Consider the following 22,055-nt stretch of genomic DNA (forward strand, 5'->3'; position numbering starts at 1 on the left):
TAGTAAACTTTTGTTTTTTCACTGCACCTTTTACTTCATGCCTCTTCTGGATGCTTCTTTTGAAGAGTGAGGGATGGCTTAGAGGTGTGCAGAACAGCCCTGAAGCAGCAGTACTGGGTGTATCTGTGGGAATGAGATGATCCTGGGGAACTTGGCTCATGTTTTGCTGAAAGATCAAGCTCTTACCTACTCCTGATAAAACATGACACTGCTGCAGAAGACCGGTCCAGCAATCCAGGAGAAAACAAAACAAAGGAAAAAAAAAGGACTAGACTGAGATTTCAGTGTCCAATTTAATTTCAGTGCAAGGAGAAAGCAGAGATTATTGGTTACAAGAAACAGCTCTGTTATTCCAAGCTACATGTAAAACCATGGCTGGCTTCTTACCAAGCACCCCAGATTTTGCAGAGACCAAGTATGTTAAAGTCTCTGCAGAACAAGCCACAATCCAGAACATTGTGGATACCCAAACTTAGAGAACACTGTTGCATAACTTGTATTTAAAACAGTAGTAAGGCTCTAAAGCAGCCTGGCCTTTGTGATCTGGCTCAGGAAAGCAACCGCAACATCCATAGTGAGGGAAAGGTAGAAGGGAAGATGAGGGAAGAGACAATGTGGGTGATACAAAGGAAGTGTTCTATCACTCATAAACCAGAGGATTAACAATTGGCTTCTACCTCGTGACTGTTATTTGCTCCTTACTGTTTAAAATCCATGGCAGCCAGCCATGCTCCACAGCTGTGCACATCCCTGCTGAAAGAGGTCCAAGAGGCAGATTAGTGATCCCCAAAATACCCTTTCCCATACTGGTTCTGGCTTCAAGAGAAGCACATAACCTCTGTCAAGCCCTTTGGGCAGCGTGACAAAAGACCATCAAGACAAAAGCTGGAAAGAGGCTGCAGCCTGTTCCTACCACAGGGCCACCACGTGCTCTGGAAGCATCACAGTGTGCAGAGCTTGTGGCAGCACTTGATGAGTTTCTTCCTTGCACGTGCTGCTCCCCAAGCTTCACATCCTGCTCTGGAGACCTCCCAGCAGCACTGCTGACAAGGCTCTGAGCTGTCCTCTGTTCCCAGCACCACAGGATACAGGCAACTCAGCCCAGCAGCTCCACCCAGAGACAGTGGGTATCAGAGGCAAACCACGGCAGAAAAGCTCCACAGCTACATGACAGCAAGGCCAGTTTCTCCAGTGCTGGCTGCAGGACAGGGTGCACCAACCTGCTCTGCTCAGCCATGAGGAGGGCAAGTCCCCTTGGGGAGCCACAGGCCACAAAGCTCAGTGTGTATCACAGACACAACAGCAGGCACAACTTGGACCATGGACTCAAATGAGCATTATGTGTTTAAATAACTTAAAAAAGCTGCAGCACTCTCTGATGCTCCTTCCATCCTGCCCTATGGAGCAGAGTGAGCAGGCATGGATTTGTGCATGTACTGCACAAGCCAGGTAACTGTCACACAGAACTGGGGCCCTTCATCTGTCCAGCTGCACACACTGACATCAGCAGCAAACTGGCTGCTGTGTCCTTAGAGCAGCGACTTCATGGCACCAGTGTGAAGGACTCCTCCAGCCCCTACAGCACAGCAACTGAAACACAGACAAACACACACAGAGCACAGTGCTGAGGGACCATTTGGACAGACACTAAAACGTGTAACACACCACAGACTGGAACAAGGAACTTCTCAAAAGACTAGACATTAATTTCCTACCTGGGCTCTCACACACCCAAGGAAATGCATGACAGCAAATGCCCTGAAGCAAAGATTGATTCTCTTCTCTCCAACAGCAACTGAGGGCTCAATTTTAGCTCAGGATTTAGCAGTCTTGTTAAGATTAGCTGGAAAGACCTTTCCCCTGCAGCCCCTCTACTGTTTGGAGCTGTGAATGCTGTGCACTTTACGGGGTGTGCCACTCTACAGTGCTGCAAGTCCTTCCCGGGTGTAACTCCTGCGTGCCAAGCTGGTACCCCCTGCCCAGCACGTCCTCACTGCGACACACTGGGAAGCTCAGTTAAGAGGCATGCGAGCACTACAGGATCTGCTGGATAGATTCCTATCAGCTCCAGCCCAGCAGGGATGTCTCTGTTTCCTAGAAGCCTCATTACACCACTGCTTCGTGCATGCTCTCGAGGTCATGCTGGTTGAGGAACTGAGGGGTCTTTCATTTGGCAGTGGCACAGATACTGCCTGGGAGTGAGGGGGATAAGACAGAGGAGCTGAAGGAAAGAAGAGACAGATGGGTCTTCCCACTCTCCCTCTTGCCTGGAGGATTAACAAGGGAAAAGAAACCAAAACAAAAGCCACGCCTGAGTGCTATTCCTTGCCCTTTTAACAAATATTTTCTTAAAATATAAAAACCATCTTCACCCTGGAAACCGCTAAAACGTAAACAATAAAACGGGGATTTAGGGAGAAGGGAGAGGAGGTTTGAATGTGCTTCCAGGCAGCAGCCCTTGCTATGAGCAACAGGTGCCTCCGAGGCCCTGTGCTCACCATCAGCCCTGTTCCTATGGCTCTCTTGCTCATTTAGAGTTCCCCAGTGGGTCTGGACTTAGGATTCAGCGATTAGCGGTCCGCAGCAAATCCTGGCAGGTAGGTTAATCCTCTTCATCCTCACTGATGTCATAGGTGACTGCAGACTCGTTCCTGGAGCGGTTGGCAGGGGAGGAAGGAGGAGTCTTGGTGGAAAAGGGCCAGCGGAAGGAGGGAGATGGGGAGCGCTCGTGTGTGGGGCTGCTGCTGGGACTCTGCTTTGGGCTGATGGCCTGCAGCATCCGGCCCTTGCCCTCCTTCAGCATGTGTTTCTGGTGAGGGAAGCAGGAGGACAGTAAGCTTGGGTAACACAGTCATGAAAAAGGACACTGCTTACAGCCTGTGCAGCATTTTGAGTTGTGCCCCTTCAAAACTTCATGCTACTGAAGAGCAGAAAAATCCCCAGCATTACTCTGGGCTTTGGAGCTGCACACAGTGCAATCACCACTCATTTTCAAGCACCTCTAACATGAAATACTTGTGATATTCACCCAACAGTGCAGGAAAGCCTGGCATAAACAGGTAGCTTCAGACTCATCTTAGGCCAATGACAAAGTGACCACCATCCTCTTGGCAGCTCAGTGGTCAGCAGGGCACAAACTGGAGTTTACAGGCCAGCTCGTGGGACAGGGGAATTTTTTCACTCTACAATGTAACTGGCATTATCTCGTTGGCAATTGTGAGTACTCCCTGAAAACAGGATGCCCAAGCCTGGGACAACTTGTCTGGAGACTGGCACACACTGAGCACTGCAACAAATGCCAAACCTTTCCTCTGCAGACTCTCTAGAAGCCCTACAATGTCTGTCAATGTCTCTAAAGTTCCTTTTCCCCTTTTCCCAGAGCAACTCCTTACCAATGCACCTTCTGGGCCAAACATCTCCAGGAAATTGCCGATGAACTCTCGGGACTTCTCTTCCCACTTCTGAATGAGATCAATACTCTTCTCTTCCACTTTCTGGACAAATTCCTTTGACTTCTCCTCCACATCCTTCACCCTCTTTTTCACCTTATCCACACGTTCCTGGAGGTGATATTTTTTCTCCTGCACAGAGAGTGGTGGATCAGAATACAGGTCACCAGATTTCAGTGGAGATCATCTCTGCTCTGTTACTACACTAAACTGCTGCTTGAGACTCAGCATCTCCATTAGTCTGGTGACATTTCTCCTTCACTTCCATGACACTTCTTTCCTAGACTACATGGCAGACACAGTGGGGCTGTGAGACACTCTGTAGCAGGCACTGGCACGGTACACAAAGCAAGACTAAAGCCAGAGATAAGCACTATCTAACAGGAGTGCATGAAAGAGGGAAATATTTATACAGCACACAGATTAGATTCGAGTGACTTGCTGTAGTTCTCTGCATATCATAACAGCACCAGTCTTACTGCTGGGTGTTTTTAAACAGAGGCAGAGTTATGTGCCAAAGAGAGGCCAAGCAGCCATTACCTCTCCTGTTTCATTGCTGTTCACAGGCACAGTATCTGAGTGATAAAAAAAAATGTTTATGACTTTACATCCAGCATCAAAAATGTCTTCTGCCATGTATTCTTTCTGAGGGCTAGAGCTGCACAGCACAGGAGCAGGGCATATCCTTCTGTCCCACCCAAGCACTGCTGCTCCTGCAGCTTCAGGAAGGGAACAGTACAGTGGAGACAGCATCAGATTTTATCCTAACAAATTACTCTATCCTAAGGAGGTGGCTGGGGAAAGAGGAGAGAGATGAGACAGCATCTGCTGTCAAGAACAACTCACTCTTCATTCAAGAAAACATACATTTTGCCACACACCCTCTCTCCAGCTCTTTCAATAGGTAAGACATCATCAAGACATCTCTGACAAGAGAGCAGCATTAGCAACCCCCCAGTTCCTCTGAGTGGGTCCCTGAGGTGATTTCAGGGGTGGAAGTCTTAATTTTTACTCCAAGGACACTGGTTTGGTACCAACGCTTAGCTCTGCAGACAGCCCTTTCACTGGCACATGGCAGGACTGTGCTGTCACTAGACAAGACTCCCTTCACACTTGACAAGATTCTGGCTCCTGCAGCGTGTGCTGAGACCCACTTGAACTCACGTTGATGAAGCTGACGTTGAGCTCCTTGGCCGTGTAGCCCCGCTGCAGGTTCCGCCGGGCGTAGACGTCGTAGTCCCGCACGATGCGCGTGATGATGTCGGATGTGGAGATGCCCTCGGTCCTCTGGGTCGGTGCAAACATGCCTAAAGTTGGGGAAAAGGACCCAGGACAGCTTGACAAGACGCAGGGCAAAAAGCTGCTGCCACCTCTGTCAGGAAACAATTTCTCCTGTCAAGAGCTCACTGTTGCTAACTGTTCTCACATCTTTGTCCTTAAATGTATAATACCAGAGCCATCCTTTCTGGGATGCCTAAGTAAGACCAAAACATGTCAAAACCCTGTCAAAATACAAGGTATTCTAATGAAAAGGTCTTCACTTTAGCTAGTTTAAATACTGATTGCATACACAATAGTGTGGGGGCAAGGACATCCATTTTAATGGATGGAAATATAACATTCTGATGGCTGAGTTTGGATAGATATAACAAAGCTGCATCCCCAGTGAATTTAACAGCAAACTGCTAGAGGTGTCCCTCTGCTAAGTTAATGAGATTCTCCATTTGTAAGAATCTCTAAGCCAAACTGGAGTATGTTTCCAAGAGGTTGCTGTTAATTCAATCAAAATAACTAGACTGAAATTAGGAATTAACCATGGAACATCCTAGTGTTATGAATCAGGCCCCAGAGCTGCTTCTTCTGCCACCAGAGGCTCCTGGGCAGACGTTTTTCCTAGAGGGGCATAATTTTGCATTACAGAGGTACAAGAGAAACTACAGAAGATTTTCGGTAGGAAGCCCTGGAGAATTTGAGGGAGACCCACCTGCTTCTTTTATATGCTTATAGACATCATCACTGCCAGCAGAAGAGTATGGGATGTCATCATGTGCAACAAAATCAATCTGAAAATTAAAAAAGCAAGTCAACATTTTATCTGGAACGTAAGGATCTTCTGCTGCTGTAGAAAAGATGCTAACTTTCGGCTCAACACCTCCACGCAGGGGTGTGAGAGAGAACAGCAGACGTTCCCTCAGTTACAACACAACACAGAGAGTCCCAAGTGCTCAGTGGCAATTGCCTGTGAATTCTAAGTACATGACAGAGATGAAAGAAAAGACTGGGAATACGGACACAGCTGCTTTAAGCTCCACAGAGAAATGGCTTGTTAACGACAACAACGGTAAACTAAGCATGCTCCCCTGGAGACTCCTTCACCTCCCAAAGCTGTTCAACAGATGTTAAAGAGATTCCTTTCACTTAATCTCACCAACTGATAAAAGGCATTCAAGACAGCTTGTCTGGTCTCCTGCGGCAGGGAAGCTGATGTATATCTAAGCTGCTCCAGCTGAAAGCAGAGAGTTGGACCACACACCCCCCAGAAACTTCCAGCCCTCGTATTCCTCTCTCTACTGCATTTCACACCTATCTGTAACCAGCACCAACTTCTCCTGAAATAGGGAGAACCTTTTTCATTATTTCACAATCTCTACATTATTTTAACATTACATGCCAGCTCAGCAAATGCTTCTACACTCCCAAGAAACCCACTCAATTCCCATAACCCAGTTCATTCTATATTTACGGAGCTTCAACAGAAACAGTTTGTTCAGGCAGAGGTCACCCCCAAAGATGAATTCCTGCTGTAAACAGAGAAGCTAATCGAAATTCCAAACAGATCAGATGTCACAAATTACCCTGTGCTCTGCCAGGAACTCGGGTGTGAGGGTCCAGGGTGCATTTCTCACCACCTCGTCCACATAGCGACAGTGCTGCACAGCATCATAGCGCTCGTTTTCGTTCATCACCGTGAAACCCTTGAAGTTGTGGGTCAGCTCATCACTGCAGACTGGAGAAACAGGCAGAGAACACTGAGTCTGAGGCACTTACCCCGATGATTTACCCTAAAAGGACCTTGCCCACACTCTGCTGAACCTGACAGTGCCAGCAGCTGACAGAGGCTGGTGTTTCAAACCCAGCTCTTCCAGCCACAAAACATCAGGAACAGGGATCAGCGCTGCAGGGCACTAAACTCCTGAGCAATTCTGGGCAGGCTGTTTGGAGAATTTCTGCCCAAGTTGGGGACCCACACCCCAAGCCTTTAAGGTCTCCAGAGCTTTTAACACTTATCAAGAAAACCAGCTAACACAGAAGACCACTCCTCTATAACAAATGGCACTGGGAGGTCTGCTGGTCAGAAATCCACGTTTAAAGCAATAGATATCTCAGGCTTGGAATATGAAGAAACTTATAGCCTGAACTTCTGATTTCATAAACTGCTATACCACAGTCTAGTTCTTAAAAAGTTTACGTTAAAACAAAGGGGGAGTTCACAGAAAATCAAGCTTAATTATTATGTTCTATGAGACAACTCCTCATAATCTGCAATGTAAGATACTGAGGAAGGAGTTCTATTCGATTATCAGACTCAAAAGTAAACAAGGCATTACCAGTCTCACTGGTATTTGATTTATTTACATTCCAGACAAACAGATGATAAAGAGTGGGGGAGACTGTTCCCTGCTTGGAGCTAATGGTCTCCTGGGATGTGGCCTCTTGTCTCAGTCCTGGTGCAAGTTCATTGTCCTTCTCCTCACCAGTCTCCCAGAGGCACAGAACGTTGTTACACTCCTTGCTACTTTAACATGTCAGTAGTTTCACCTGAAGTTATTTTCCTGTTTGTTGTAGTGTTTATGTACATGGGGATGTCTTTCAGCCTTTAAGATTTCTAAGCTCAGGGCTGTTTGTAGGTTGGAGCAACTGTTTCAGCTCTCCTCTGTCCCTTCCCCTTCCAGACACTACTGTAGCACACAAGTGCAGGCACACCACTATTAAAATGCTCTCAGCAATGACTGAAACTGTGATAAGGAAACAAATCACCCAAGGATGTTATAATCGTTCAATAGCAGGATCAAAATTTCATTTTGTTGCACGAAGACAATGGGAGTTGAGAACACTAGCTAAAGGTATTTTCAGTTCTCATACTTCAGCATCATTATGCAGTCTGACCAGGGTCAGCTCCTGATGGGCAACATGCACAGCCTGATGTGTCCTCAGTGTGGGTGGAGGGATGAGCAGATGCACTGCCTGGGCAGAGGCCCATGTACTGTGGCAGCCAGAAAAGGGGTATCTTTTTTCCTGTTACATTCCTGAAGGAGCCTGGCTGAAACACCTCTGCTAGATCCCTTCAGGCACTCAGCAGGACATTCCTGGCATCATCTAAAGACTTATGACCTAACAGACAAAATGGGGAGCTTCTATTTTGAGAAGGAAGGCCTAACTGACTTCCAGGTGTCCAGGCACATGCCCAAGAAACCACTGTGATCTCCATGCTCCCAGTGGGATCTGTTTGGCACTAAGCAATGTCCAGCAGGAAACTGGAGCTGGGGAGTGACTTGCAGGGCAATACAGGTGAACAAAGCAGCCGTGGAGGGACTCATACTTTAGCTGTCTCATTTATGAGTCAAACGTAGATGCTCAACTATCCCTAATATATTTTGATACTCAGATGTGCAACTCACCTGTACATGTCACAAAATAGAGGGGTCAAACTAAAACAGCACAATCAAAAATATTTTCCTTAAGTAGTCATTTGGTACAGGATATCTTGCTGCAGACATATCCAGCCCTCAACGTTTTGCAATAGGACTCCAGCAACATTTGGGACAAGTGTCTGCAGTGAGAGTCACTGAGGCCACAAAGACAAAACCCCAGTATGCACAACCACAGACAGAGCTAAACTGTACTCCTGCAACAGCCAAAGTCAACAAGGTCACTCCTTACCTCCAACAATGAGGTATGTGTTTGGGAAGAGGTTCTTTGCTTGCATCAAGGCCCGGGCATGTCCAGAGTGGAACAAGTCAAATATTCCATCGGCATAAACTCTGACAGGGCGATCCACTGTGCCAAAGGAACAGAGACACAGCTGTGAATATGCCTTCCTGGAGAAGCAGCTGCTGCTCTTACTCACATTTGAGGACCTTCTGAAAGTCACGGAGGTGTTAAAGAATGCAGCACCATAATCAGGATAGAACTGTGAAGATATATGACTGGCTCTCTGCCTTCCCATGTGGAAACAAATGCATCTGAGCACAGAGCTGAAATACAGCCACAGACAAAGGCAGACTGAAAGCCTACCATGTATCACCCAAACAAGGTGAAGGGGAGACCAAGGGAAAAGCAAACCCTGAACATTGCCCTTCTATGGAAATCCAAATGCAGAATTAACTTTTTGCACAGCAGTGAGATACCAGAGGGGAACTGGCCCAAATGTTTCACAGGTGCCTGATTTCCTCCTGTCTGCCAGGATGGCATCTCAAGACCTCTACAGCATGCCCCTTTGCACCCTGCTGCCATAGTCTGGTTGAGGGACCAGCAGCATCAGCTCCCCCAGAAACATGCAGTGTATGACTTTATTCAAAAACACAGCTGAACTACTCAAAGAAAAGCAGACAAAATTCTGCTGAATCACTGGCCTTATCAGCTAAACCCATTAATAACAATAATAATAATAATAATAATAACAACAACAACAACAACAATAGTAATAAGGAGGTGGAGGAGGAACAAACCTTTCCTCAGGCCACCTCTGTCAGGGGAAATTGCAACTCAGTTCTTTGAGGTCAGCACAGAGGTAAAGTGAGATAGTCTAGCACTGCCATGTAGTAGTGGGAGGCTTCTGATCTTGGGACCACACAGGACCACAGTCCTCTTGCTGCTGATAATCAAAAGCCACAGTCTTTGTCTGTGACACACTTGGGAACAGCTTGCTGCTCTCTTAGCTCAGTTCAGACAGACTCAGAGGAGTGGTGAGCAGAGGCACACCAAAGCTGCAGTGAAGAGAGGGCAGAGAGAAGACCTACAGGAAGCTGAGACCCCATAGGTCTGGGCAGGGCCCTGGAGGTACCCAGAGACAGAGATGGGGAGGCAGCAAGAAGAGGAGCTGATGCAAAGGTCAGGGTTGTTAAGTTCAGGCTAAGCAGAGGAGTCAGTTTGAAGACAGCCTCTTACAATAATTTTTAGTGGTTCTAAGACCTCAATCTGAAGATGCCAGGAGGCTCTGAAGAGCCAAGGATTTGGAGATCTGTGACTGCAAAAGCTTTCTGTATGCCAGATGAGGACTGGTCCTATTAGACCTTTATGAATGTTCATTCACATTCTGGAAAGTGGCTGGGACATCCTTATCTTTCCTCTGTACCTGCAGCAGCTACAGTTCCTGAGCACAGACACAAACAGCCACAAGGAAGTGTGCACTGTATTTTAGTCTCGGCAGGCAGGAGAGCCACCACTGTTGAATCAGAGACCTTTGTGCAGACTCTGGAGATTTTCAGCTGGGTAATTAATGCAGACTGTGAAATACACTGGATTTTCAGAACCTCTGGCAGGAAACCGCAGCCAGGTCTCAATCTGAGCTGGCTCATCTCTCAGCAGTCAGGTAGATAGCAGTGCAGCATTTTTATTGCCTCTGTAGCCACAACAGAGAGGCCAGGTAAGACAGCACTGTCTGCACACTCTGTTTGGCAGGAGAGGGCCGTCATCCTTCAGGAGTCACTTGTGCCTCTGCCTCCCCTGTGGACTTGCAAAAAGAGTGTTTCTCCCAGCCTGGTTTATTGGAGAATAAAAGGACACATTCTTGTTGTGGGGCTGGCCTGTGGTGTTTAATGACACTGACTTTAACTCAAATCCAGGCTAGAACAGGACAGTCTGGACAAGGAATTAAATTGGTTTTACTTGCCCGTTTCAAGTTTCAGAAAATACGACTTTTAAAAAATATGACTTTTAAAGTGCTTAACTTTAAGCTATCTCAGACAAAGCAGTACAGAAAGTGTGCAGTTCTGTGGCTGTCAGTGGCTCAGCTAGAGTTTAAAACAAATATCTGTAATCTCCTCACACACAAAAACTCAAATTTCAGGTGTACTGACAGGCCAAATTTCCCATGGAAACAGTTATCTAATCACCAAAGCACTCACTCAGTCATTGGCTGTAAACCTGGTCAAACACACCAGGGTGGTTTGGTCTCAGAGAAATCCCTACGATACCCACACCCCCCAAACTCAACATTTATACAATCCCCTTCCAGTCTGTGTTCTTACTTACAAGGGGTCCCTCTCATGGCTTCTTCATAAGTCACTCTGATGTATGGCTTGCTGTAGTCGATCTCCACTTCATCTGAGAATGGAGCTGGCTCCCGCAGTCCCTAAACAGCCCTGTAGTCGATCTCCACTTCATCTGAGAATGGAGCTGGCTCCCGCAGCCCCTAAAAGGAGAGTTTCACTGTGAGAGTGCAAAAGTGAGGGCAGTTCATAGTGGAGCACTGCCATCACAGTGTCCCAGCCACCAAGTGACTGCCTCTGCACAATTCAGACACATGTACTAAAAGACTAATTAATGTAAAACCTCAAAACAGCCTTGCAGGCTGATTAGCCTGAGTTTAGAGAAGAAGAGAGAGAGAAAAGTAGAGTTTAGTAAACAGTGTTTCTACTGGAGACAGAAAATCAGAGGGTCAGAGCTGCAGCTGCTGAACTGAGACTTTTGACAAACAGCATTCACAGCAGCACAAGCCAAGCTTCAAACCTCACTGTCACAGCTCCAGCTGTGCCCACTCTGGCAAGACCATCACTCTGCTGTGCCTGAGTGTTTGTGCTGTGATGTACAAACTGTAACAGCTCCTTGATTTGAGTATATGAACGAGCAGAAGAGCAATACCAACTGCAGCACTAACTCCGAGGGAACGTGTGTGTTGTCACCATTTCTGAGCCATACAGGTGAGACACTCACCTTGATGTGTGGCAGAATAACTCCAACTGCTGCAAGAAAACCCCTCTACCCTGCTAGCTTGACAACAGCGCTACATTTAATCAACAGCTGAAGTCCAGCCATCATTTCTGGTCTGCTCTGAATGGAAATGAAACATCTGCCCTTCCCATTACAAAACAAACAGCTCAATTTCCTTCTAGCTGGAAGGTGTAGGGCTGCAATGGACATCTTGTTCCTGAATCAGAACACTAGGAAACAAGCTTGCAAATCATTACAATAATACCTTCAAGCTGAAAAGGCTAATCTGCAGTTTCCTCTCTGGCTTCCTGTCCCACTGCAGAATCCTGGCAGCATCCAGCACCACTGCAACCAGAAAAACTGCTGCTATTCTGGCCAGTGTCAATCCTTATTAGAGTGCTTATGGAGAAATGCACAGGAAAACAACCATTGACCACGACATGCAAACAAGCTGCTACTGCTGAACAGCTCCTTTAAGTTACTGAGGGCTCCACATTTCACACAGCACCTCCTCTACCAGGATCCTTACTGTCAGATAAGGCTTGCAGGTCTCTCCTCTCATCACCATTAAGTCTAGGCTTTCCCTATAAAACCAGATTCTTGGCAGTTTAGTTGAAGTTAGGAATAAAAGCACAAAAAAGCCCTATCAAAATTATCAGAGGAACACAGAGACATGTTCTCAAAAGGTCCTGACAGAATCTTGCCCTTCCCCTGCAGGGCCAGTGAGGGTCAAAACTCAACCTGATGTGTACAATACAACAGGCTTATGTGTCAGCAGGTTTGTTACCACCATCTGCTGCTGAGCCCTGCTGCTTCAGGGGAACATTCTGACAACAGCTGCTTAGTTGGGAGTGGAAAAGACTTCAAGGTAATCTCACAGGCAACACTATTACTCTTGCTATAATAAATAAAACTTTTGCAAAAAGAAGAAAAAAAAAGAAATCTTTCACCAGGGGAACTGAGTTTGCCCTGTGGCTAAAAACCAGGCAGGAAGCTTAGAAAGTGGCTGGATATTACTTGTCTTGTGCTGTTTGCCAATGCTTTATTTCTAACAGAGGACAGACAGCAACTTGAAGACCAAGTGACTCCCACGGAATAATAAATAACCTGCACAGTTCTCTTTCCTTACTGAAATACGTGAGATCTTTAAGAGGGATAGGGTGGGTTTTGGCAACAGTGAAGGACATAAATGTTCTGTGGGATAAGTCACACAACAGCTCAAGCCTCCCCAGTTCTCACTGCTGGTCTTACTTCATCACCACTGTCAATGCTCTGTGACAGGGCTGAAGCCCTCCTGAAGAGCAAAGTGTTGTCATCGAGGAGGAAGATTGCAACACATCACCACATTTTGCCAAGGACCATGACCCTGGTATGACGTGGCAGGGACGGTAGCTGGCTTTTGACAGAGATAAGAAAAGAACAACTAGAGCACACGTGATGCACAGGACAGCTCCAGGAAGAGGGCAGAGAAGAACTATAAAAAGCCAATTGTCGCAATCTTGTGGCAAGGACGAGTTAAAGGTAGCCCTTTTCAGTAGCATTAACTGGATCAGACCCCCTTCAGAAAAGATTCCACTGGCTTTAGCTAGTTAAAGCCATCCCAAGGTTGATCTAGAAAAGAAATCCTTTTGGTTGTTTGTTGTGTTTTTTTTCTGGGCACTCCCAAAGAACCAGCAACATAAATGTGGTCTCTCTCCAGACCAAGAAAATCAAATGAACAGTGATCTTCCCCATGTGTCAGAGCGTGAATTCAACAGATCACTTCTGCAGGTGCTTACAGGCTTCAGACCCTCCTGCAGTTATGTGCTTCCCCTGAGTATTTCTCCCTCCCAGTGGGTCACTTAAAACCCACCTGTGAGAAATGCCTGCTTCTCTATGGCTATCTAAATGCATGCCTCTTTGGCTCAGCTTAAGTGACAAGCTGGACACACCACAAAAGCAGCTTAGCAATGCTTGCCTCAGACCTAATTTAAGCCCACGTTGTAAGTATGTTATTAGTATGAACAAAGGAAGATTCCAAACTGGATTTGCAAGAAGGAGAGCTGCTGTAATTTGCTTCTTATCCCCTGCCCACTGCCTTGTTTCCTCTGTCCACAGATAAACCACCACCTGTGTTTTTCTGTTGCTACAGCTCAGTGTCCTCAGCTCACAGGCTCCCAAAATTCTTATCTGTGCTTACTTACGAGTGAGCGTCGGGACATTTTTGGAGGGATTCCATCCAGCTCTGTTGCCCCATTAGGGCCTGATCCATCTTTTCTTCTCTTTCGGGAATTCAGCCTGGATGAGGTCGGCGGCTCCATCTTGCCAAGCACGTCCAGAAAGAACTGGAACAAAATGAAGGAGAGGGAAAAAAGAAAAAAAATGAAAAGAGATATTTCTCAGTTCTTCCAAAACAGAATCAGTCAACAGCAGGCACAGTGTACAGAAGGTCAGTGCAAAGACACAGCCACCTCACAAGGGGCTTAGCCAGTTGTATTTGGCATCAGCTGCCAAGGCTTGACAAACAGTGCCTGGTGGGAATACTGAATCATTTAATGCAACTCAGAGCTGTTCTGCAGAGAGAAGCGTGCAGCAGTCAGCTGGCTGGAGAGACACTGAAACAAGAGTTGCAATGCAAATTATAAATCATTACTACGAGGTTAATAATGCTATTTCCACATCTAAAAGGCAATCTAAGGATTATGGCATGCCCAGTTCACATTTAGCCCACATTTAGTCCAGCTCTCATTTGGATTCTTTACCCTTTACATCCCCAAGGGCAGCTGGCAGGTGCTGCATCCCTGTGCAGTCCAGAAGAGAGGACGGAAGGTCTGTGCAGAAGGATAAAGGCGAGGGAAGGGCTCGTAACTTAAATGACTTTAAACAGGCTTGCAGTTTGCTTTGCTGTTTGTGTAAGAGCAAGCTGCAGCTCCCCAGTGGGGACAGCCCACCTCGGGACAGCTGCCACCGTGTGTGTTCCCCTCTTGTCCCTTGTCCCCACCGCAGTGGTGACTCAGCAGATGGTGGAGCAGCTGCTGACACCACATTAGGCCACACTTCTGGCACTTTAGGTACCAGTTTGCATTTAGTGGTGGTTCAGCTGAACTGCTTCTCTGATGAACAGACAGACATATCACCAATTTGGGACAGAAATGGTGACAGTTATAGAGAAGGAAGTTATCTGTGCTTTGGGCTGGAGTCACTACCTTTCCAAAAGGGCTTGGAATATTAGTAACTCCCGCTTCACACAGCTGAAGCAAAAATAGGGATTTATAGGAAGGCATGGCAGTGAATATTCCCTTTCCAGCTGCTGCGGGAGTTAGAATTGGGTGCTAGACTTGCAAAAACTAGAAAACAGCATTATCTCTCTTGTTCTCTTGAAGCGTGCACCTCTCCAGCGCAGCACGTGGCACTCCTGGCCTGCAGCTCCCAGAGCAGCACGACCCCTCCGCCCAGCAAGGATCCTTAACGATCCCAAGGTGCGTGCTTCGACTCCATAATAATAAGAGTGGTGTGGAATTTAAAACGTCTCCCCACCCACATGCAGTGGGCGTGCTGGAATGTTAGGTGGGGCAAGTGCAAGGTGCGACAAAGAGCAGATGCCCCTCTCAACACCACCTTTTTCCGCAGTAGAGGGGCTTTGCTGAGTGTTCTGCTTGGGATGAGCTACGTGATGAGCTGTGACTGCCCTCAAAGGGCCACTGGCAAAGCTCTGCTGTTTGGCGGCCAAGAAGGGTGTGTTTTGTGAAAGAGCTGTTAAATAGCAGATTTAGTGATCGGACTTACTCAAGCACACATGACTCAAGGTTAAGGAATGCTCCAAAGAACCAAGTCAAATGCAGTTTAACGAGACGCAAATATCTCTCCCTCCCCACTGAACATCAGTATGATGATACCTTATGGACAGTTGCAGGCTCAGACACAGCTGAACTGGTTTGGGGCTATATACATATAAGTACCCCTGGCTGCTCTGCTAGACCTACCTCAATGTACTAAGAACAGGGAAAGAGAATCTCAGGTCAGTAGGGAGACAAAAAGTATTGTGGAGAAGACAAAAGTGACAGTGAAGAGCAGCCACAAGGACATTCCAGAACTGTGTGACCCATCCAGCACTCACTGTGAGTCAAGTCTGCCGTTTCCCCCATTCCAGTAATTAAATCACTATTTCCTGAGAACAAACATATGGGAGAGTGCAAACATAACCTCAGGCAAAAAAGTTTAGAACCCTCAGGTCCAAGTCTTCAAATATTTAAGCAAGTGTTTGACTTTCAGGTGAGATCCGTGCTATAAATGCAGCAGCTTCCAGAGTGCCTCTATTAAAACACTGGGTATGACCCAAATCATTCGTACATTTTGCAAGGTGTCATCTTGCAAGCACACTCTGTGTCAGTCATTTACCACCCTAATCCTAGCAGAAACCATGAGGTTCAAAAAAAGCAGCAAGTATCTGTCTCTGGTCAAAGTAACCCCAGAATTCATGGAAAGGCTGGGGGGGAAACAGCAGCCGATTTTCTTGTTATTTGGTTAAAATAATTTCACGGTGCTTCAAGTCACTTGTTGGTCTCTGACCACTTTCTTTTCTTCCCTTGGGAAAGGATTAAAAGATCTGTTAATGTGCTGAATGCAGACATTCTGAACCACTGCCCAGCAAAACATCAAAATCAGAGGTTTTGGTGCTGAAGCACAGACACAGCAGCCCCACACACAACCAGGTGAAGCTCTTCCCCCATCAGCGTGGCCCATCAGAGCAACCAGACTTCACTGCACACAAGTGCAGTCTCTGCTGAAATATCACCAGTCCCTTGCTGCTGGGTGCAGATCTGATGGCCAGGCAAAGAACTGCAGGTTACAGTACAGGGCAACACTGTCCCAGCTCAGGAGAAAACTCCAACAGCTTCTTCCAGCTCCTCCCACACCCAACCATCCATCCTAACTTTTCCATTTCTCAGGGTATACATAGTTAGTTAAACAATGGCAAATAACAACTTAAATGAATGGATTCCAGCTTGGTAGATTCTATTATTCGCTGTGCATTAAATCAGGAGCAGTGGTGAGACAAAATCAGCCACACAGCAGCAGCTCTACCCCATGTACCAAGTGAGAAACCAGCTTCAAGGGTGGGATAAATATGCTCTGTCTGCTCTGACTGACAGGTGAGATGTTGCTGAAGGAGCCTCTGCAGTGTCTGGACACATCATGAGTGACACAGCTCTGTTAATTACTCAAATTAATGCAGAAATGAAACAATAATTTTACCACTATTCAGAACTTTAAAACCTCTGTCCTGTGGATGGTGCATTTCTGGGAAGTCGTCCCATCACCAGGCTTGGCTTCATAGAAAACAGGGAATACACCTTACTGCAATAAACCTACTAATCTTAGAATGCTTCATTTTGACCCAAGTGACTAAAATAGCATCCCAAACAATTATTACCAACAGTGGGATCCAGCATCTGTAGCTGAGTTTAACACATGAGGACATGGCTTTGCTTCCTCAAATCCATAAAACACTGCCTGTTCTAAAATTAATTACATTTGCAGCAGATGGGGAAGAGGAAAGAGAAGATAACTCTCAAAGCTCATTCTGAACATTCCAAGATAGAAACCAAGCATAACCAGAAGAAAGAGCCTTGCTGTAAAATATTAACATTGTTCTATTTTAAGGTGTCACCCTCCTGCATTATTGAGTTCATCGCTGAATACGAGATACTGCTCCAAAGGAGCAAAGCTGGAAGTGCCCTGTTTGGAAAAGCCATGGGCATATCACAATTCCTGCACCACTTTATAAAACTCTCAGGACTTTTCTTCTTAAACTCATTTATTTGGTGTATCCTGTATCAAAGAAGGGCCTTGCATCACCTGCCAGCTAACTCATCAAGAGAGACCTGCATGGGCTCTGCAAGGAGCAGTTGACTGCCAAATGGGAAAAGAGTTGCTTTTCCTGTCAGGGAATCACTGAATCCCACTGAAACACAGCCACTTCTTGGAGAGGAAAGAGGACAAGCATTGATTACTAGAAAGGAAAACAAAAATATAGGCAGGGAAGGAATTTAAAACTTCTCCCTTAGTGTCAGTTAACTACACCATCATCGGAGCTGGAATTTAACCACAACACCAAAGCTGACACCTCTGGCAGGTGGAAGAGGTCAGAAGAGGCCCAGCAAATCTTCCTGCTTAGCCAAAGCTTTATCTCACTGTCTGCATCTTTATGGACAGTGCTGCCGTTTTCCAGTCTCGGTGGTGTCAGAGAACTCCAGCATTACACTACACCACAGAAGCAGGTCAGATTTTTCTGCACCCTGAACACATTGATGGCATGAGGACCTGGCTCATCTGCCTTTCTTTCTGATGCCCTGAAGAACTTCTTGGAGAATATTAACTGCAAACCTGCATCAGTAGCCAGATTACTTCTGCCACTTCTGCTGCTTTTCACTTGCAGATTTACCTGTGAAGCAAAATAAATGCTACTACTTAAACTCAGTAAATGCTCCAGCCCAAGGCTGCTGCAATTCCCAGCAGGGACCCAAAGCACAAGACTGGCAGCTGGACCAGCGAGGCCCTGGGACACCCACAGCTCCCTGGGTGGCACTGCCTGCTCCAAGGCTGTCCTATCGTCCCTCTCAACTTGGGAGGCGTTGGCACAGTCAGATGTGACTGTCATGTGCTGCTTTGCCTACAAGATCATTGCACTTTACAGGAACAAGATATTTCTCTTCTGCTGACTCATCTGCAGGCAACACTACTAAACTTTGCACTCTGCCAGCTGTCTGCAGAGAATTGCCTTGACACATGGACAGCATGTAAGCAAGAGCCTCAGGGAAAAGGCAGAAGTCCTGTCACTTCAGATAAGTCCCTTGCCAGGCTATAAGGTACCAAAGTGACCCTACATTTCTCTGCATTCCTTGACCATAGATCGAAGAGAATCCTTTTCCCCCAGTACTCCCTCACCTGCAACACCCAGTCTCCAATTAACCTTACTGGTGTGTATCCCCATGGAGATCTGTGGAGACACAGAGACTTGGGAGAGGTTAATGACAGAAGACTCATCATAGATCTCCCTTCTATCAGTGCTTAAAAAACTTGCCCAGTCTCCAAGACAACTTCATGCTCAGCCCAGGCTTGCAGGCCCAGCTCTGTCCCAGTCTCCAGACTCAGAGCATCTGCCTGGAAACAGAGTGCTGCTGGCTATGACCCAGCCTGCTCCCCTCCAGACAGACTGCGACGCTCCCCACCGTCAGCATCTGCTCTACCTGGATGCTCAAGCCCTTGAGCCCCTTAAAAAGGTTACTGCAGGATCTGGCACAGTCCCATCCACTGGTAAAGCACAGGCTGCTTCAGCTACTTTGGATCAAGATCAACAAAAGCAGCTGTCCCACAGTGTGTTAAAAGCCACACGAACACATAAAAGGGATTCCGGTCCAACAGCATCCACACCTTTGCTACAGCTGCTAAAGCAACCCCCCAGGCCTTGCATCCCCTACTGGTCCAGGCAGGCTGGTAACATTCTCTCAAGGAGAATCTCTGGTACCCGTGTCCTGCAATTGATGGAAAGATGCTGCTTCTCACCAACAAAGTCCCAAATGGCTGAAGATAACTCTGCCTAACCACAACTGAAAAAAGTTCTGTGAGGTCACCTAGATAGTGTTGCTAAGTGCTACACACAAACAGAGAAACTGCTGTCAAGACCTCTGTGAATTCACAGCCCTTCTGGGTATACCATAACCTCCAGGCACTGAGTGTCTTGACATGCAACAGCCTCTGCTGGGTGAGTGAAGCAGCAGAAATAGGGTTTATGCAGAATACCAGAAAAGATACTGTCAGGGACAATAAAGTGTGAGAATAGGTGGCCATTGTGACCTGACTTCTGCACTCGTTTTTTTTTAGGGACTAGCAACAGAGCTTTTTGAGTCTAGAGGTGTAAACCTCCTTTAGCAGGTTTACACACCAATACCAATTCCTTATGACAACAGTTATTGTTAGTGGCGCTTGGTACAGTGATTTCAAGAGCGTTACAATCCAGACCTCGCAGCGAGAAACTTCAAAATCAGGAATTTTAATAATTGTGTATATACAGCAAATTTCTCTGGGAAATAATGTGTGGGTATTTGTCATCTGAATTTCAAACCCAAATACAGTTGCTGTCCTCAGAGCCTGGGGTCCTGCAGATGGAAACCCAGCATCACCTGTTTCCGACGGCCCCAACCTTTGCCAGGGTCCTGCTGCGGCAGCATCACACGGTGGGGACACAGAGAAGGCCACCTGCAGCATCCTGCACCTCCCTCCACAGCGAGTCAGGACTACAGAGGAGCATCACAGCTCTCAGAATTCCTGAGGACTTTTAAGTCCCATTACAAAACCATTAATCAGTGCAGCCAGGACTTCGGTGGACACAAAAAGCGGGTTAGAGAGGACGTGTGCGTACGCAGCAGCTGGGTCACACCTTGCTCCGCCGCAGCCAGGGCCACCTCCTCACTGTCCTCCCTAGGCCCCGACTGTGTCCCCTGGCTGGGGGCATGTCCCCCGGAGCCCCCGCGCTCCAAGGGTGCCCCACAGAAGTTTCCCACAGATCTGCCTCTATCTTCTCTCAGCTGCCAGTCCTGCCACCTCGGAGGGTCACGCCCGAGCCCCGGCCTCTGCCCAAGCCCCCACAAAGGGGACGGAGCCCATCACGACCACCCCAGCAGACACTGCCCTCTCGCCCAAAGCCAGCGCTCCGCGTCCCGACCGGCCAGCACCGCCCGAAGCCCCCAGCCCGTGCCTCGGCCACCACGCCGGGAGAGGGGCCCGGGGCGGGACCCCTGACCGGCTCCGCAGGGCAGCGTGCGGTGCCCTCATGTGCCGCCAGTCCGAACCCACTCAACACCCCCGCTCCCGTGACAGGCACCGCTCCGCTCCCCGTCCCCTGCACGCCCAGCGCCCCCGGTGACAGCCCCCCGCTCCCGCCGGACGCCCCCCTACCAGCGCGCCGCCGCCGCTCCGCAGCCCAGCCCGGAGAGTCCGGCCCCGCCGCCGCTCCCGGCCCCGCCCCGCTCCCGCCGACGCCAGCGGGGCGCGGGCGGAGCCGCTGCGTGTCCGCCCGGAACCACGGGAAGGGACCGGCCCGCCGCGGGGAAGCCGCGTCCCGGGAATCCGCGCCTGGAACCTCCGTTCCGGCTCGCGACGGTCCTGGCCCGCGGCTCTGCCCGTCACAGACTATCCTGAGCTGGCAGGGACCCGCAGGGATCATCGAGCCCAGCTCCTGGGCCTGCACAGCACCATCCCCAAGAGTCACACCGTGTGCCTGAGAGCCTTATCCAAACGCCTTTTGAGCTCTGCCAGGCTTGGTGCCATAACCACTTCCCTGGGGAGGCTGGTCAGTGCCTGAACACCCTGTGTGGAGAGAACCTTTTCTGATACCCAACCTAAACCCTCAGGACACAGCTTCAGGCCATTCCCTTGGGTCCTGTCACTGCTCACCACAGAGCAGAGATCAGTGTCTGCCCTCTGCTTCCCGCTGTGACGAGGGGAGACTGATGAAGTCTCTTCTCTATCCGTCTCAGCGTATGGATGTATCCTGTGTAAACTCCGGAGGTTCTGGAAGGAGGGAGCTGCCCTGCTTGTCCACGCCGATGTGCAGTGCTTCAGCAGTGTCTCAATCTTTCTCCAGGGAAAATACAGCATCCCTTACCTGTCCCACGCCGCAGCCAAGGGTGGTGAGGCTGAGTGATTACAGACTCAAATCTGCTCACCTGATTTGTACAACACCTTTGTGAAGAAGCCATGAAACACCTCCAAAATAGAGCAAGTGCAAGGTTAAACATCGTGATTTAACAGCCATGACTTTATAAAAGCTTCAAAACGCGTCTGAGGTCATATGTACCACTCCTGGAAAATGTGTGGAGGGTTTTGCTGTTCCCTAAAAGTCATGCTCCCAGGTTGTGCGCAAACAGAGCAGCGCTGTCACATCTCTCTGCAGGTTCCTTAGTGGGTGACAGCCACAGGCAGCAACAAAGCAATCAGTGAAGTCACCCTTCATTTCCCACCAGAGGAAAAGGAGAGGAGGACTCATAACCAAAATATTTCAAGCTAATATAACAGAGAAGCAGCAGTGTGCTGCCTCTAGCACTGTAGCTGAAAGAGGGGTTCTAGAAGATTGTAACTTTTTACTTCCCCAGCTTCCAAGAGCTGCATGGGGAGAGTGTGTTCTGCTGTAACAGTTGCTGAAGGTGGGATTCAGGGTTCACCTCACCCCCCTTTGGCACTCTGAAAGCTGTCCATCCCACTGGAATGGTTCAGCTGTGCTTGCCCTGTCAGCAGAGAGAGAACAGGCATCACCACAGAGTATCCCATCTTCCAATGGGCATGCTAAGATGTACTCTGTTGGCACCCATGGTCTCAGTAACCCACGTGGTCCTCCAACTTTTGGGGTGATGAGAACCTTTAGCATTCTTCTGCAGATCTACTGCAGCCTTTGTGAGCCTGGAGTCCTAGCAAAGTTGCTCTCCAAATATCCACCCTCATATTCCGAAACAATTACAGAGAGGTTGAGAAATCACTGCAGTATCTGCTGAAGAGTGTGAGGAGCAATGATCACTCACAGCATCCACGGGTGCCAAATTGCACCAAACCAAGGAGCACTTACTGCAGGGAGGAGTTCTGCAGTCATGGGGTGTGTGGGCTGCTGGCCTGACCTAATGTCCTAAATACCTTGACTTT

At 48.0% G+C, this 22,055-nt stretch overlaps 1 protein-coding gene across 2 annotated transcripts; it reads right to left on the bottom strand.

Moving 5' to 3' along the window:
* Positions 1-279: 279 nt before the first annotated feature.
* On the bottom strand, positions 280-20,448 carry PCYT1A (phosphate cytidylyltransferase 1A, choline). Of its 2 annotated transcripts, none has more exons than XM_041405718.1 (9): positions 20,319-20,448; positions 13,565-13,705; positions 10,704-10,803; positions 8,391-8,507; positions 6,305-6,456; positions 5,434-5,512; positions 4,614-4,756; positions 3,393-3,581; positions 280-2,809 (listed from the first exon to the last, which is right to left on the bottom strand). In XM_041405718.1, the coding sequence occupies exons 2-9, from the start codon at positions 13,679-13,681 to the stop codon at positions 2,603-2,605; spliced, it is 1,104 nt and encodes a 367-aa protein (XP_041261652.1). In that variant the 5' UTR covers positions 13,682-13,705; positions 20,319-20,448; the 3' UTR covers positions 280-2,602. The 2 variants fall into 2 exon arrangements, with proteins under 2 accessions (XP_041261652.1, XP_041261653.1); XM_041405719.1 differs by lacking the exon at positions 20,319-20,448 and adding an exon at positions 14,123-14,147.
* Positions 20,449-22,055: the final 1,607 nt, after the last annotated feature.

Source organism: Onychostruthus taczanowskii, unplaced genomic scaffold (assembly GCF_017590055.1).
Source record: "Onychostruthus taczanowskii isolate IOZ18803 unplaced genomic scaffold, ASM1759005v1 scaffold24, whole genome shotgun sequence".
Taxonomy (NCBI): Eukaryota; Metazoa; Chordata; class Aves; order Passeriformes; family Passeridae; genus Onychostruthus; species Onychostruthus taczanowskii.

Bases quoted from the DNA above. Each gene is read 5' to 3' on its own strand.
- PCYT1A (XM_041405718.1), bottom strand. From the start codon at position 13,681: ATGGAGCCGCCGACCTCATCCAGGCTGAATTCCCGAAAGAGAAGAAAA. The intron at 6,457-8,390 runs GTAAGGAGTGAC...CTGTTTCTCCAG, and splicing joins CACATACCTCATTGTTGGAG to TCTGCAGTGATGAGCTGACC. The intron at 2,810-3,392 runs GTAAGGAGTTGC...TTCCCTCACCAG, and splicing joins TTGGCCCAGAAGGTGCATTG to AAACACATGCTGAAGGAGGG.